Raw genomic sequence first — 17,428 nt, 5'->3', positions numbered from 1 at the left:
GAATTTTTGTTGATTATAAGTAAATCTCGACTGGTAAAACCGCATCATGACCAAAGGTCAACCGAAATGAGGTCGAATTATTGGCTTCCTTGGGGGAGGTACGCCATGCCCATAAAACCTGGTCTAAAGTCTTGTGCCAGTTTCTGGGCTTCTTACCCACATGTTTCTTAATCAAATTAATTACCACATTATTCGCTGCTTTGACCTAACCATTAGCCTGAGCATAATATGGTGTAGAAGTTAACAATTTGAAACTCATTTCCTTAGCAAATTCCTGCATTTTTCTACCAGTAAATATTGATCCTTGATCTGTCGTGATGGTTTCTGGGATTGCAAATCTATAAATATTGTGTTTATGGATGAATTCGATCAAATCTTCTTGATCTACATTTGGCAAGGGTATAACTTTGATCCATTTTTTAAAGTAATCAATGCCAACCAAAATATATCTCTGACTTTTAGACGATGGTGGTCGAATTTCCCCAACCAGATCTAAAGCCCTACCTCTAAAAGGCCAAGGTTTGATTATATAATGCAGTTCACTTGCAGGGACATGTTGTATGCCTGCATGTACCTGACACTCTTGGCATCCTTTGGCAAACTCAATGCAGTCTTTCAACATGGCAGGCCAGTATATCCCTTGGCGAAATAATAACCATTTAATCTTATGACCAACCTGGTGTGCCCCACATGCCCCACTATGGACAGTCGAAATGGCTAGATATGCCTCTAATTCACTAAGACATTTGAGTAAAACTCCCTCAGGAGTCTTTCTGAATAATTCAATACCCAAAAGAACATAACTTAAAGCTCGATACCTGGTTTTCTGTTTGGTAGACACCGTCGGATTCTGCAAATACTTCGTTATTGGTTTTCTCCAATCCTCGTCTGTCAGGCTATCTACTGCCAATATTTCGAAGCTCTTCTTGTCGGCGTATCCCAACTTTGTCGTTTCCAAGTCTAATGGGGCTAGTCTAGTCGACACAACTCTCCCTCTGACTTCGATTACTTTTTGTAATTTCTCTTTTGAAATTTTATACCTAGATGCAATTTGATCCAATGCGTTAGCCACTTGATTTTCCAATCGAGGTATGTGTCGAATACTAACTATCTCGAATCTTCTTAATAATCGATTGGCTATTACGAAGTACATAATGAGATTCTCTTTAATACATTTGTACTTTTTTCTGATCTGCTTTGAAACTAACTCCGAGTCATCCATTATTTCGACTCGAGTTGCCCCCAATTCCAACAATATCTCAGGTCCGACTATCAAAGCTTCATATTCAGCTTCATTGTTCGAGCAAAGGCCTTCCACTTTATACTTGAATTTTGTTGGAATTTTATTAGGAGAAATAATTATAACCCATATGCATGTCCCGTCTTTATGACTAGACCCATCGAAGTATAACTTCCAGGGCTCTAATTCGAGATAAGTCACTGTGTTGTCAGTTCTAGAGTGGTCGACTATGAAGTTTGCTACCACTTGTCCTTTAACAACTTTTAATGGAATGTAAGTTAGGGAATATTCAGCTAAAGCTAGTGTCCATTTTTCAATTCGACTGTGCAAAATTGGCTTAGACAACATATGTTTAATAAGATCAAAATGAGATGAAACATAGACGTCAATAGGTTTTACATAATGCTTCAACTTTGTACAAGAAAAATACAAGCATAAACACAATTTTTCAACTATTCTATACCTAGTTTCTGCATCATTTAAGACCCTATTGAGGTAGTACATGGCTCTTTCGACACCATTATCATCGTCCTGAGCCAACATGCTCCCTAAAGTCTTGTCGGATGCAGATATGTACAACCTCATACTCCTATTCCTGCAAGGCGGTGTCAGAATTGGCGGATGACTCAGGTATTATTTTATTTTTTCGAAAGTTTTTTGCTGAGCTTTCCCCCATTCATAGCCTCCCTTGTTGAGTTGAAGCAGAGGTGAGAAGGCTTACATTTTTCCACTGAGGTTCGAGATGAATCTCCTTAAGAAATTAATCTTTCCTAGAAGTGACTACAATTCCTTCTTAGTTGATTGCCCTTTTGCCTCCATTATGACCTTAGTCTTGTTCTGGTTTATTTCGATTCTGGACCATAAAGCCTAAGAAGTCTCCCACCTGCACACAAAACACACATTTGAGACGGTTCATTTTTAGACCATGTCTTCTCATCCTTCCAAAAGACAATCGAAGATGGTCCAAATGGCTCCTCCCTGAAATAGATTTAACAACAATATCATCAATGTAGATTTGCATAAAAGTCTATATGAAATCATGGAAGATTGAATTCATTGCTCTTTGGTATGTTTCCCCAGCATTTTTTAGACCAAAAGGCATCACTACCCATTCATAGGAGTCTAAGGCTCCAGGGCATTGAAACGTTGTTTTTGGGACATCCTCTTCAGCAATGAATGTCTGATTATATCTAGAATATCCATCAAGCATGCTGAGATACTCATGGCCCACGGCAGAATCAACTAACATCTCTGCCACAAGCATTGAATATTCATCCTTCTTGGTTGCAGTATTTAGGTCCCTAAAATCTATGCAAACCCTCAGAGTACCATTTTTCTTAATGATAGGTACAATAATCGCCAACCATTCGACGTAACTGGCCGTACGAATGAATTTACAATGAAGAAGCCTTTTGACATCCTCTTTGATTTTTGAGAGAATTTCAGGTGCAAATCACCTTGGATTCTACTTAATGGTCTTCTTCCCATGCTTGATTGGCAACCTCATTTCGACCAGATCCATGCTCAAACCAGGCATCTCATCATAATCCCACGCGAAGCAATCCTTAAACTCTTTCAGTAGTTGGATTACTTCGGCTTTGAGTTGAGGGCTAATATTGACGCTGATGTAAATTGGCCTTTTTGTTAACCCTTCTCCTAAGTCAATTTCTTCAAGTGGATCTTGAAACAGCATCTTGATGTTTGTTTCCAGCGGATCCTTCTCGAATCCCAAAGGCTCATTATCATAGATGGCGTCGAGCCTCTGGCCTTTAGCTTCACCCTGAACCTTATCAGGTGGTTCTGGATCAAAGTCCTTACTAGGACCTTTTTAGAGAAATTCCTTGTTGGCTTTGACTACCAAGTGTTTATCTTCAGCCTCTAAGGCTGCTTGCAGTTTGTTTTCGGCTATGTAAGCCAAAATTCTTTTTAGTGCTTCAAACTCAGTCATCATCACATAATTCGCTTCCCCAACCTGTTGGGTCGACTCCTGACGTTCATATGTACCCAAAATAATCTTCGCCCACCACTTCATGATCCCATTGAAAACCATTTGTGGGGTGTAGATATAAAGAGCAATATGCATTATCGTCTGGAGTGAATGCAAAGTTGGCTGGATCGCAAGGAGAAATATTGGCCAAATGTTTGTCAAACTGGCGTCTATCGACATGATTGATTGGAGTCTTGAAGTAGCCATGGTCTTCTTTTACATTCTCCATAATACCGTATGGCCTCCAGATGGTGATTCTCTAGTGCATGGAGGATGGTACAGATCCAACTCCATATATCCATTCGCGTATAAGTAGCAAGTTATAGTTGGCCTTTGTCTCCACAATCATGAACATCGTTGATCGGGTGACAGTTTCCACTGCTAGCTCGACTTGGATTACTCCGAGGGTAATACCCACCTTTCCTTTATAGTTGGAAAGTACCATCTTATGAGGCTTGGCATCTGTGTCATACTTACCTATTTTCCTCAAAAGGTGATGTCGCATCAGGTTCACCGTTGCACCGCAATCTACCAAAATCTTATTAATTGGGACGTCTTTGACCTTCCCAGTAATAAACAGAGGCTTGAGATGACTCTTCATAGCCTTAACTGGTCGCTCAAAAAAAGCATTTTGTTTCTCCATGCAACCATTGTTCATTACGTAATAGCACATTGGTTTATGAGCGGCTGTAAGACCCTAATTTTGACCCTAAGATCCCTCATGGCATCATGTCATTTGCTCAATGCATTGCCTCAAGGATCATAGCATGTTTGGCTCCTTTACCCTAGGGGTGGGACTTGTGTGATTGGTTTGAGACCACCAAGCAGGCTTTTATTGTATATTATTACTTTTCTTATTTTGTTCACTAACCAAAAGCACAAAAATATGTCACTAACTCTTTTTGTTTTGAAGCTCAAGTGATCATGTGACCCCCTGCTCCTAGGAGGCTCCTATGCTCAATAAAGTGACTAGATGAAGATGAGAACAAGCATGAAAATGGTTCAAAAAGCTCCTAATCATCATATATGTCTCCCAATTATCTCAATTTTCAAATTTTATCAAGATAACCCAAAGGGCTTGAGGATTATTTCCCAAGGAAACCGTAATTCAACTATGCATTGACTGTGCCTTGCTCATGAAGCAACCTCAAACTATGATCAAATTTAATCAAGGGAAGTTATTTAATTCATTATTTTATGCATATATGAGCCTATCTGAGTATCCTCAATCATTCATTCATCAAGATTTGAGGTTTGACCTTGAGAAGTTGACCAATAAAGTCATCTGACTAAACTGAGGATCACTGAGATATAACTTTTGATGTGTTTGTCAAATGAAGATGATCCCAAGAGAAAATATGTTCTTAAGAACCATATGAACAACTTTCATGTTCATAAAAAACCCATTTGAAACTTGGAAGGTCATCATTCATTTCAAAACATTATAGGTCATTTTGACTGAAACCCTAATTTTGGGTCAACTTCCCAAGGACCTAACTTCCTTAATTTTTATGATTTTGAGGTGAGACCAAGTGCATTGGAAATATTAAGATGTGTAATTCAAATGTTATGTTGGAAAAAATTTCATAATCCTAAAAGAAACACATGTGATAATACAAAACATTATAGGTCACTTTGGACCAAAACCATTGAATTTGAAAAATATCCAACTTCAAGTGCCCATAACTTTCTTATTAAAAATCCAAATGATGCAAAATTTAATTCTAAATTGATCATATTGAGAAGATATACAACATTTATGTTGGAGGTTTTTCCATTTGAAGCTTTCATCATTGACACAGAAGGGCTTAAAGTTGCTTATTTTTGGCAAATTTTTCAAAGACATGTTTTGTACCTCAAACTTCATAGCCTGTTTTCATAAATTTCCAAGCTCCAAATAGATTTTTTCCCAACATAACTTTTGTTCCTTATTCCAAGAGCTTTCCAACCATTACTCACATGACCAATTTTGGATTTTCCATGTGTGAGTTTCGAAGAGCTCAATGTTTAGGTTCAATTATGCAATTCACATCATAACTTCATGCACAAGCCAATGCAACTCCAATTAAATGTACAAATCTTCTACATGAGACTTCAGCATGCATTTCCATTCATTTTTGGGCTTTGCACGCGCCTGTACAGGCCCATGCATGGAAGGTCCAATTTTCATGCACACGAGCATTGCATCACCTTGCCTCCATTTGAGCTATAAATAGATGTGTTTGCTCATTCAAAAACATACCTGAAGGAGATCTGAAACTCTGCTGAATTGAAACCTCACCCTCACTCAAAGGAATTCCAGTTTTCATTTCTCAATTTCAAGCTTGAATTTCAACATCCTTAGTTGATCTTCAAGTCTTAATTCCTTAGCCTTGCATCATCATTACATCTCCAAATCAAATTGGGATCAAAAGCTTGAAGAGACCGTGTTGTTCAAAGCTACATTTCAGAGGTATATCACCAAACTATTTTGATCTGGATCTTGCTATACAATGTGAATTGCTTGAGTTTGAACTGTTTTCTGAAGTCCTCGAGCAAGAGGCGGGCCAGTGGTGGTCTTAATTTCATGAATCATGACATTTCATATCAAACACCATGATCTTCAACCTCTTGTTTCTCTCTAAATAGAAACATTGAGGAAGATCCAAGGTTACAGGGATGATGTACATCACCCCAACTTCATTTTGATACATTGCTTGTTTATTTTTGATAAGTTTTAAAACCCTGCACGTGGTGGCCGGAACCAGTTGGCTGGCCGAAGAAGATGGTGGTTTCCACCACCATCCCCACGTAGGAGCTTCATATCCATTAGATCTTGTGTATATGTTATAATTGTGGCCTTGCATTTGTTTGACTTTTTTTAATTCAATGTATGATGCGCTTGACCAAAGAACATGGTATGACCGCGTCTCTGGACCGTGTGATCATGCCACGTCAATTAATGAAACAAATCCAATGGCAGCGCATTTTTCCTATTTCCTATTTTCTGTTTTAATTTCTTTTATTTCCTTTTATTTTCAAAAATTCATAAATATTTTATTTGAAGTCACAAAAATATGAGACCAATGCCAGAATTTTTCTTGAAAAATCTAGTTTCATATTTTGATTTTTATTTATTTTTGTGACTTCATTTAATATTTTTTGTGAATTATTTTGTTTTTAATAGTTTTTAATTCATTTTAAATACTTTTTGATATCTAAAAAATCCAAAAATATTTTCTTAATATATATGGATCATGATAAGTCAATGAAAAATAGTCTCATCAATTTCTTAATTGATTTGAGATTTATTTGAGATTTTAATTCATATTGTGTTATTTTTATTATTCTTAATTGCTTTTAAATAGTTTCTGACTTCAAAAATTATTGAAAAAATTTGTCAAACCTTGTTTGACCATGTTAGACCCATGAGAATTTAATTGGACTTGTTGAAATTAAGTTGAATTGAATTTGAGGTTTGACCATATTTTGTCCATTTTAATTTTGCATTTATTTTAATTCCAAAAATACCAAAAAAATATGTTTGACTTGTTGACTTCTAATCTTCATTTCTCTTTTGTTTACCATTGGTTGATAATGATTTGATTCACTTTTGATCAATTGTGTTTGACATTTGAATTATCTTTCCATTTCATTTTCATTTTCATCTTCATTTCTTTTTATTTTTGGCCAATGAGTTATTGTCTTATGGTTAGTCTTGACATATGAGAGGCTTAACCTTCTTTGATCCAAATCAAACTCAACTTGATCTATGATCAAGTGAGTTGCTTTGTGTCCAAGATAGGTTGCTTCTTGGTCAAGCAAAAAGCCTAAAGTCCATACAAGGCCTTTCTCTTTTCTTTAGGCATGGTAAGTTTTAGGAGCTTGGCTTACTAGTCATGATCTCTAACTTGTGTTTATTTGCCTATAGTTTTATTGACCGACCTCAGATAGGTGTGACTACTACATTAGTCCACTTACGATTGCTTAACATAGCGCTAAATTGTTTTATGACAAACTAACACAACCACTAACTACTAACTTTAATTTGAGCATTTAATTTCTTACAATTTACTTTAATGCACTTTATTTCTTGCTCATTTATTCATATTGCTTTTTACTTTGCTCACTTGAGCTCATATTTTATGTTTATGTCATTTTCCTTTTGCTCATTTGAGCTCATTATTATATATAAATATATTGTTGCTTTGTGTTTGTTTTGTCTTTGTTTATGTGAACCCAATGCAAAAAGGAGAAAGGACTTAGAATTAGGACCTTACCTATGCTTAAGGAGTTCAAGAGCAACTAGGCCTCATGCCTTTAGAATGCTAAACTTATTGAAGAGCAACTAGGCCTCATGCCTTTAGAATGCTAAATCTTAAAGTTGACTTCAAAGGACCCCTAATCTAAACTCATTCTTTGTCCATTCCTCTTATTGTGTGGTGAACTTTTTGATGTTTGCTCTTGTGTGATTGGGATTCCATCTTGAGATAGTAAGAAGGACCATTGTCATGAGTAGTGAAATTCTGGCGTAGTCAGTATTCAGATGTTCTACTTCAAGTCATGACATCTGATCTAACATTGTACCTGTTACAGCAAGACAGTTATTACACTCTGTATTGATGTACACCCCTTCACAGTGTCACATCCTCTCCTTCTATGTCATCCTAGAATGGAGGAACACCTAGTTATGTGCACCATAACATTCACTACTGTTGTTTTCCTACACAGTTATCAGCACAATGTCTCAATCCTGTTTTGGACATCATCTGTTACATTGTTCCAGTTTGTTGGTCATGTACTTGTATTTCCTAGATTAAAGGTTGTAACAAGTTAAACTAATCTCCACTTATTAAGGAGCTAACAAATAGATTATTTGTTAGGTTCATTAATTGTAGCTTAGTTGTTAGTTTCCTAGATTTTAGATCAGCTGGTGGATTCCTGAAGAATAGCCTGAGAAAAATCCTGAAACAGAAAAACTAACCATCCAACAATATAGCATATGCTGTCAGGAATGAATGTCACAACATTCTGTCTGACATCCAAGCCCAGAACCATATGCTTAGTCTGTTTAGTTCCTGAACACAGACTACTAAATTTGCTGTACTGTAAAAGACCAACCAGTCTCTACTTCAGTATCAGCTTACTGGAAGAACTGTCAAGACATCCAGTTTGACAGTTTCACAATGCTCTTTTGGCCAGGTCTGATATGCTTTTGAAAACCAGACTTCACTACATACTGAACTGTATTCTTCAGCTTATTAAACAGTATGTGCTGTTGTTGATGAATGTCAAAACATTCTGATTGACATTCTAACAGAAGGCTATGTATCAGGTTTGTTATTAACTTGATTGGCAGACTGTAACACAACCTGAATTATGGCAGACAGGATTATAACTTGCAGTAGGTAAATAAACACAGGAAATTGTTAACCCAGTTCAGTCCAACATGACCTACATCTGGGGGCTACCAAGCCAGGAAGAAGATCCACTATTAGTAGTATCAATTCAGAGCTAAACTCCCCCGTTTACAACTCATCACTTAATCCCTACCCAATGCAATCTATACCTAGGAACTCCTAGATAGAAACCTCCAGTTTCCATTCCTATCACTACAAATACAATGTAATGTGCAAACACCTTGAACTTGCTTCACAGCTTCATTCAAGAACATAATCACTCTTGCCTACAGGCTTTGAGTGACAAACATTCTCAGGTTTACCACTGAGAAACACATGGTAACCTTCCCACAGATTGGGAGGTTTACCTTACACACACCCCTAAAAATTCATTCTAAGAGCTTACAGAAATTAGATTACAATCAGCTATTTATAACCTAATTACCCAACTGGATTTGGGCCTTCAGAAAATTGCAGCAGACTTGTTCTTTGCTGTTGCAACTTCAGCAGAAAAATTCTGCTATAAACAAGGTCTTCAAGTTCCTAATCTCTCTCCATATATATCTCCATATTTAGAGCCTATATATATTCTGAATTAGTCTTCAAGGCCTTCACAAGGGAGTTAGGATATTCACCAGATATCCTTGCTGATCCCATGACATCTACTGAATTAATTAATTCAGTTTCCTACACATGTGCGATGTCACAGACCTGACGTCGTGACATCGTACATGACATGTTGGTCCAAATGTTGAATTTCTTCAACCCAACATATTAAAACAACAGAGGTGATTACATTATTTGTTTTCTAAATTTAATGCCAATCCTGAGGTATTAACAATCTCCCCCTTTGGCAAATTTTAGCTAAAACAAATAATCCTCTGTTATTGTCTCCCCCACCATGAATACCAATGTTGGTGTACATGAGGAAGATGAGGGACAATACTCAGTTGTACCAGAACTCTTCCCCTCAACAGGAGAGCTTCCGGAAGAATATGTAATGCTGAGTACACGAATGATGTAACTCAGATTACAAGGCACAACTGTCCTCTTAACTCAGATCACAAGACACAAGTGGTAATTCAGTTGGTGAATTTTGTGTCTAACCCCAACCCCAACTTTCTGTTTGCTACCACAGTGATCTGTTTGCTTCTCGACCCCAGGACTATGTTTCTTTCTCTCCCCCTTTTTAGCTAAACATTTGTAAAGGCACCCTTCACAAAACCAGATCCAGGCGCAGCTTGCCCAGACCTTAACATACCCCATGATTCTGAGATTGGAGTGTTTCTGTTGTGGGAGGAAGAGGGCTATTGCATCCTTTAAATAGTCCTGCCCGTGCCTAGGAATTTCCGGTAGAAATAAATGCTTGGTCAAGATGCATTTATTTTTGCTGAGAAACAGTCAGAGAATCACCAACAAAATCTCAGACTATCTTTGAATACCTTTTATAGCTCTTGACTGTTTCTTTTCCAAAACAGTCGTTCCAGTGCATGGAGACCATTCCATATATGCAGTCAGACACGTTGCACGCGATGTCTTAACATTCCTGCATTCAGCCAGTATTCAACAAGACCTCTGTCATACCTCCAGTAGAGATTTGACACCTAGCACTGCTACATCCAACTTTCCACACTTCAGTTGATGGTTACTCCCCCTGTACCACACAGCTGTAGCCAACAGGCTTATTCTGGTTTATCAGACTTAGCCACATCACCCTCATAATTCCTAATGACTTTAAGATTCAGAAGGAATTAACAGCATTGTCCAGGGCAATGTCATGACATCCGGTCAGACATTCTTCTGCTCACTCAGCCTTGCCACACATCATAGCATCCTGAAAACTAACAGGTTGCCATACCCCGTTATCTGAGAGCACATAGACCACAAGCTTGGTGATTACTTGCAGCACACGGACACACTCCCCCTGTCATGGATAACCTACTCTCTTGGAGGTCACACATGATCATACCCAACACCCCAAGGTTGGACCTTCACATACTTCCTGATTCAAAGAGATTCCAGATCACTTGTTGAAAGGAAAACATAAGACGCATCTTCATGTATTCAAGAGCGCACCCTCTGTCCAACCCTCTTGGCTGAACACATCCACACTCTGTGTCACTCTCTCTTCTAACCAGAACAGAAGATCACTTCACCAGATGTTTTAACATCAGCTGGGACGTCCTTCACAGCATCACAAGGAGCACTATCTGACAGGCTTCAGATATTACTGAGTCCCCAGTTTGGGCCAGGGGAACCCAGACATACATTGGGATATATACACTCTCATCCCACTACCAGAGACAGTCTTCCATAGATAGCTCCTACCACAAGCTCCAAGGGATGAATGGAGAACACCTCCTTTTTTTTTGTCTTCAACTTAATACTTTTCTGTTCAAAAGTAATTTGTCTCAGACTTTCCTCAAGAATAATCAGCTGTCTTATGTTGATTATCTTGATTCTTCGAACTCACTTCTGAGATAGACCAAATGCCACTGGTAGGTTACCTCCTTCATGAATTCTCATATGACAAGGTCAAATGCTGCCTTTTGACCTCCCCAAGTTTATCAGACTTCTCCCAAAGATATTCTGACCTTTCAAGTGAGATTTGAACTTCAAAATTTTGAAGCGTCCAATCTACAACCCTGTAGATCCTTCTATCTCAAGTTGATGTGCCACTTCATCAACTAAGGATCTGATGCTGAACCGAATATCACAACATTGTGCTTGACATCCAGCTGTTGAATTCAGCTCCTTCTTCTGCCACTTGAAAGAACTTCCTCCCTCCTGCAGGTTTTCAGTTAAGTCATCCAAGCTCACACCTTGATGAATTCCTGCTTCTTCTCCAAAGACATCAGACACTCTGATGTATGAGTCTTCAGAAGGACCAGTTAGAAACTAACCCTTCAGCTATGCCAAGGATTCCTCTACCTAAAGCAAGGCTGTTTCCATGATGTCAAGACTGCTGCCACTAGTTCTTGACTCCACAGTGTGCATAAGCTAATGCACTTCCTTACCTAGATCAGAAATAAACTGATCCAAGTATCCACCATCAAGACTATGATGCCTTCTTCTTCTTGTACACACCAAGGCTGAACATGTTTCTTGCCAGGAACCCTTTTCAGAGATCATATGCTTTTGCTGCCACCAAAGAGATAGATCCTACCCCAATGTACTATCCTTCCTGTGATTCTGCACAGGGTCTTGAAGAAGAGATGTTCCAACATCTTTAAGAACATCAGTTATCTTGAGCTCCAAGGATAATCAATTAAATACTTGGACTTGACACAAGTAGACATTGATCTTAAATCCTTTCCCAATTATCCTTTCAGATACTTTCACCATAAGAATACTTTGAAAATACTCTTTTAGTGTCAACATCTTCTGCTTGCAAGCACCTCAACAGTCTTGAGACTCTTTCCAGATTAGATTCACCCTTAGGAATGAGAGAGATGAATCCTTCCTTGCAAATGTGTCACACAGCCACCAGAACCCATGTGACACAGGTCAACAGCCAACCAGACCCAAGGCTGACCACACGTGAGGAGGTTAACCAAAACTCCCCCTCAACTCAACAATCATGGAAACTCCACACCAATATCCATGCATTGTACACAAATGTCTCAACATGACATCCACCATCCCTTACCAGTGGCAACTAACTCCTCCAATCACACCAATCAGGCTTCAGCTGACCATAAGTACTAGTGAGACACACAACACCAGTCAATAGTAGACATGCATTGCCAGAGCATATCACCTCAACCAACCTCTGAATCTTCATATTCTCACTCCTAGTAAGAACTGCCCCTTCTGAACGTGGTGTTTGAATAAAAAGATTCATGGTTTCAACCCCCTTAAATGATATCACAATCAGGTTACCCCATCATTGACTGCTAACATCCAGGAGACTTGTCTTCCACCACACCATAGTACTTCAGGGAACAACTATCCAATCCTGATCAAACTGCAGGAAGATGCCTAACAGCAGGAGATTGCACAATGTCACATCTCAACCAGCTCAACTTTTAGGGATGACCTTCTTGAGCTCACATCCAGTTGACTCTGCCCTTGTCAACTGAGCATACACAGATGTCTCCTCTTCCAGGTCAGGAGTAGGTTCCAAACAGAATTATCCCATTGTTTGGACCCCAAATACATCTGCTCTTCAACCAGTAGCTGCATACTTGTTGAACACCATGTTCTAACATCACATAGAACATTGGTTCCACCTCCTTGGAACAAACCTTCCTTGAAGGTCTTCAAGTTCTTCATATACACTACTCAAGAGAGTAAAAGAATCAGTGATTAAGTGATTATTACCATCCTGAAGTGAGAACGTCATGATGAGTGGACTTGAGTAGACTCAAGTATCTTTGACATCTTCAGTAGATTATGATGAGATCTTGAACACAGCAGCCTTTCATCCACATGAGGGGAGACTACATCAGAGTTTGAGTTTTGCCAGGTATTATGCAGCGGAAATCATAATACAACTCAACCTATGAACACACACTTCACCAGATTGGCCTCCAAGACCATACCAGGTTTGAATGTGATTTAGTACTGGCACATTTGTCCCACACACAGGCCAATTGCCAATTTCCAGAGACAGGTACACACCATTCCTGTCATGAACAGTCCATCCACCTACTTCAAGGGACCATTCAGGGAATTACAGAACCTTACACAGGTTCCAGCATCAGTACTAACATAACTCCTTGCCAGCTACCAGAAAGTATCACCCACGGATCTCATCCAGAGACAGACCAGGATGCCTGCTCTGATACCAATTGAAATTCTGGCGTAGTCAGTATTCAGATGTTCTACTTCAAGTCATGACATCTGATCTAACATTGTACCTGTTACAGCAAGACAGTTATTACACTCTGTATTGATGTACACCCTTTCACAGTGTCACATCCTCTCCTTCTATGTCATCCTAGAATGGAGGAACACCTAGTTATGTGCACCATAACATTCACTACTGTTGTTTTCCTACACAGTTATCAGCACAATGTCTCAATCCTGTTTTGGACATCATCTGTTACATTGTTCCAGTTTGTTGGTCATGTACTTGTATTTCCTAGATTAAAGGTTGTAACAAGTTAAACTAATCTCCACTTATTAAGGAGCTAACAAATAGATTATTTGTTAGGTTCATTAATTGTAGCTTAGTTGTTAGTTTCCTAGATTTTAGATCAGCTGGTGGATTCCTGAAGAATAGCCTGAGAAAAATCCTGAAACAGAAAAACTAACCATCCAACAATATAGCATATGCTGTCAGGAATGAATGTCACAACATTCTGTCTGACATCCAAGCCCAGAACCATATGCTTAGTCTGTTTAGTTCCTGAACACAGACTACTAAATTTGCTGTACTGTAAAAGACCAACCAGTCTCTACTTCAGTATCAGCTTACTGGAAGAACTGTCAAGACATCCAGTTTGACAGTTTCACAATGCTCTTTTGGCCAGGTCTGATATGCTTTTGAAAACCAGACTTCACTACATACTGAACTGTATTCTTCAGCTTATTAAACAGTATGTGCTGTTGTTGATGAATGTCAAAACATTCTGATTGACATTCTAACAGAAGGCTATGTATCAGGTTTGTTATTAACTTGATTGGCAGACTGTAACACAACCTGAATTATGGCAGACAGGATTATAACTTGTAGTAGGTAAACAAACACAGGAAATTGTTAACCCAGTTCAGTCCAACATGACCTACATCTGGGGGCTACCAAGCCAGGAAGAAGATCCACTATTAGTAGTATCAATTCAGAGCTAAACTCCCCCGTTTACAACTCATCACTTAATCCCTACCCAATGCAACCTATACCTAGGAACTCCTAGATAGAAACCTCCAGTTTCCATTCCTATCACTACAAATACAATGTAATGTGCAAACACCTTGAACTTGCTTCACAGCTTCATTCAAGAACATAATCACTCTTGCCTACAGGCTTTGAGTGACAAACATTCTCAGGTTTACCACTGAGAAACACATGGTAACCTTCCCACAGATTGGGAGGTTTACCTTACACACACCCCTAAAAATTCATTCTAAGAGCTTACAGAAATTAGATTACAATCAGCTATTTATAACCTAATCACCCAACTGGATTTGGGCCTTCAGAAAATTGCAGCAGACTTGTTCTTTGCTGTTGCAACTTCAGCAGAAAAATTCTGCTATAAACAAGGTCTTCAAGTTCCTAATCTCTCTCCATATATATCTCCATATTTAGAGCCTATATATATTCTGAATTAGTCTTCAAGGCCTTCACAAGGGAGTTAGGATATTCACCAGATATCCTTGCTGATCCCATGACATCTACTGAATTAATTAATTCAGTTTCCTACACATGTGCGATGTCACAGACCTGACGTCGTGACATCGTACATGACATGTTGGTCCAGATGTTGAATTTCTTCAACCCAACATATTAAAACAACAGAGGTGATTACATTATTTGTTTTCTAAATTTAATGCCAATCCTGAGGTATTAACAAGTAGCCAAGTGATGAGAGACAAGCCAAGTGGAGATCCTAGGAGCTTGAATGTATATTTGTTTTGATTGCTTATTGCTTGCTAAGTCCAAAGGAAAGGAGAATCTTGAATCATCTCTATGATTTCAAGAAAAGGAACTCCAAGGGTTTTATCTCTTCTCTTATCTTTGTATGCTTTAGGACTAGCCCTTCTCTTCTTCTCTCCACTCTAACCCAAGCCAAACTCTTTTTATGCAAACATTGACATTGTTTTCAAATTAGAAACCTTGGCCTTATGCCTTTGATTTTTCAAAATCTTTTTTTCATTAAAACTCATTGTGAATAGACCTTAATTCAACTTTGACCTCATTTTGTAAATACCCTTAACTTGTAAATACAACTCACTTCAAGTTGTTTTTGTGGTTCCAATGGCCACCTTTGTTAAAACTTTTTCATAAACATTAGTCATAGGTTTGAGTTATCATAGTGGTTGATGTAAACCTCGCCTCATCCTTAGTTATTGGACTATAAGTCTTCCATACTTATTATAGGGTTAACCCCTCACTAGTCTATTGAAGCCCTCCTCACATGGTGGATTGTTGGTTTAGGTTGAGTTTTCTCCCTTTGATAATAAAATACCTTAAGGCATTTGGTCAAATCAATTCACCAATCTTTTTGATTTCTACCCAGAACTACGAGGTTTTGATCATACCTTTGTGATGGTACGTAGGCAATGGGTTCTTCCATTCAAACAACAAAATTGTGAATATAATCTATTCTCTTCTCATCCCCCCAATCTTTTACACATATTTTCACAAATACCAACCTAGAACATATATTTTCAAAAAGGGCTCCCTTAGAGTACTAAGGATGTTTTGGGTGCGTAAAACCTTCCCATTTCATAACCAACCCCCTTACCTAGATCTCTGACATTTTTATTAGTTTTTGATTTGATAAAACTTCTTACTTGGTTTTTGTTCGCTTTTTAACCTTTCCTTTGGATAAATAAAAGTGCGGTGGCGACTCGAATTGTATGTTTACTTTTGATTTAGTCAATAAATCTAAAGGTAACGAATACCCCGCTACAAAAAAGTGGCGACTCTGCTGGGGAAATATTCCTAGTGGGTTTATCCTACTTTTTGCTTGTATGTTTATATTTATTTGTGACATATTTTTGTGCAAATTTGGGATGATTGTATTGTTTGTAATGTATGAATTGATTGATATATACCAATTGCTTGTATGCTTGGTGGTTTCTTGTGAGATGAGTTCTATACCTGAACTCGAGTGACTTATGATAGGAGAATGGCGAAGTCTTGTTGACTTGTGTGGAGTTATTCCTTAGCAAGTTGACTTGCAAGCCCATTCACTTGGTGGAGGTCTTTTGGGATCAATAATGTCACACGAGTAGTCGTGGTTAGGCATTACTCTTTCTAATATGAACCTTAGAAGCCGATCACCTTAGATACCTAGCCCATCTTGGCCTATTTTAGGATGTAGTGTGAAGGTCGTTCAAGTGTAAGATTTGATTTGATTGTTAAGCGATACTACACTCATAAGAGTCTCTCTTGAGAATATTTTTGGAATACGAGTAGTCGTTTTATCCGATAATATCCGAAAGATGAGATGATGACTATATGGACCTTTTTAGAACATGATCGTCAGGTTTAACCATAGTACACTCCCTTTGGGTGGTTCTTAACCGAGACTCCATGCTCGTGACTTACAACAAACCCTTGATTCGCGGTTGATCCGTTCTCGTATATCCTCAATATCAATGGAACTTGGGTGTTGAAAAGGTGTAAACCATAATCCACTAAAATGGATGATTGATATTGAGGATGACTTGAGTCATCCCGTAACCTTTGTGTGGTGTGACTTGCTTGATCCTTGAGTGTGATTGTTGCATCCATGCATTCATGCATTCATTTGCATCCATATCATCAACACAGAAAATTTTCAAGGAACTTAAGAGGTCTATTTGCAAATTTTCAGACATGGATAAACAAAGAAGGAATACGAAGAAGTACAGTTTCAGACAACCCGACTTGAAAGAGTTAAGGAGTTTGACATCTTATGTATTAGATCCCTTGGAGTTCAAAGCTCGCCATGGGAAGCTTTTGTCTATTCTTTCTACTCAAGTGGATGAAGGTTTGATGAGTGTGTTGGTACAGTTCTACGATCCCTTGTATCGGTGCTTCACTTTTCCGGATTTCCAGCTTTTGCCTACACTTGAGGAGTATTCCTATCATGTGGGTATACCAATCCTGGATCAGTTTCCGTTCAGTGGCTTGGAGAGGGTTCCTTCTTCCCAAGAGATTGTTGATCTGCT

At 38.5% G+C, this 17,428-nt stretch overlaps 1 protein-coding gene across 1 annotated transcript; it reads right to left on the bottom strand.

Annotated features, from left to right (window-relative positions):
• Nucleotides 1-205: 205 nt before the first annotated feature.
• Nucleotides 206-1,825, bottom strand: LOC127122685 (uncharacterized). The gene has a single exon (XM_051052983.1). It carries the CDS (start codon nt 1,823-1,825, stop codon nt 206-208), a length of 1,620 nt encoding a protein of 539 aa, XP_050908940.1.
• Nucleotides 1,826-17,428: the final 15,603 nt, after the last annotated feature.

The sequence above is a fragment of the Lathyrus oleraceus genome, chromosome 2 (assembly GCF_024323335.1).
Source record: "Lathyrus oleraceus cultivar Zhongwan6 chromosome 2, CAAS_Psat_ZW6_1.0, whole genome shotgun sequence".
In the NCBI taxonomy this organism is placed as follows: domain Eukaryota; kingdom Viridiplantae; phylum Streptophyta; class Magnoliopsida; order Fabales; family Fabaceae; genus Lathyrus; species Lathyrus oleraceus.
This window is presented reverse-complemented; position numbering and strand designations above follow the sequence as displayed.

Bases quoted from the DNA above. Each gene is read 5' to 3' on its own strand.
- LOC127122685 (XM_051052983.1), bottom strand. From the start codon at position 1,825: ATGAGGTTGTACATATCTGCATCCGACAAGACTTTAGGGAGCATGTTG.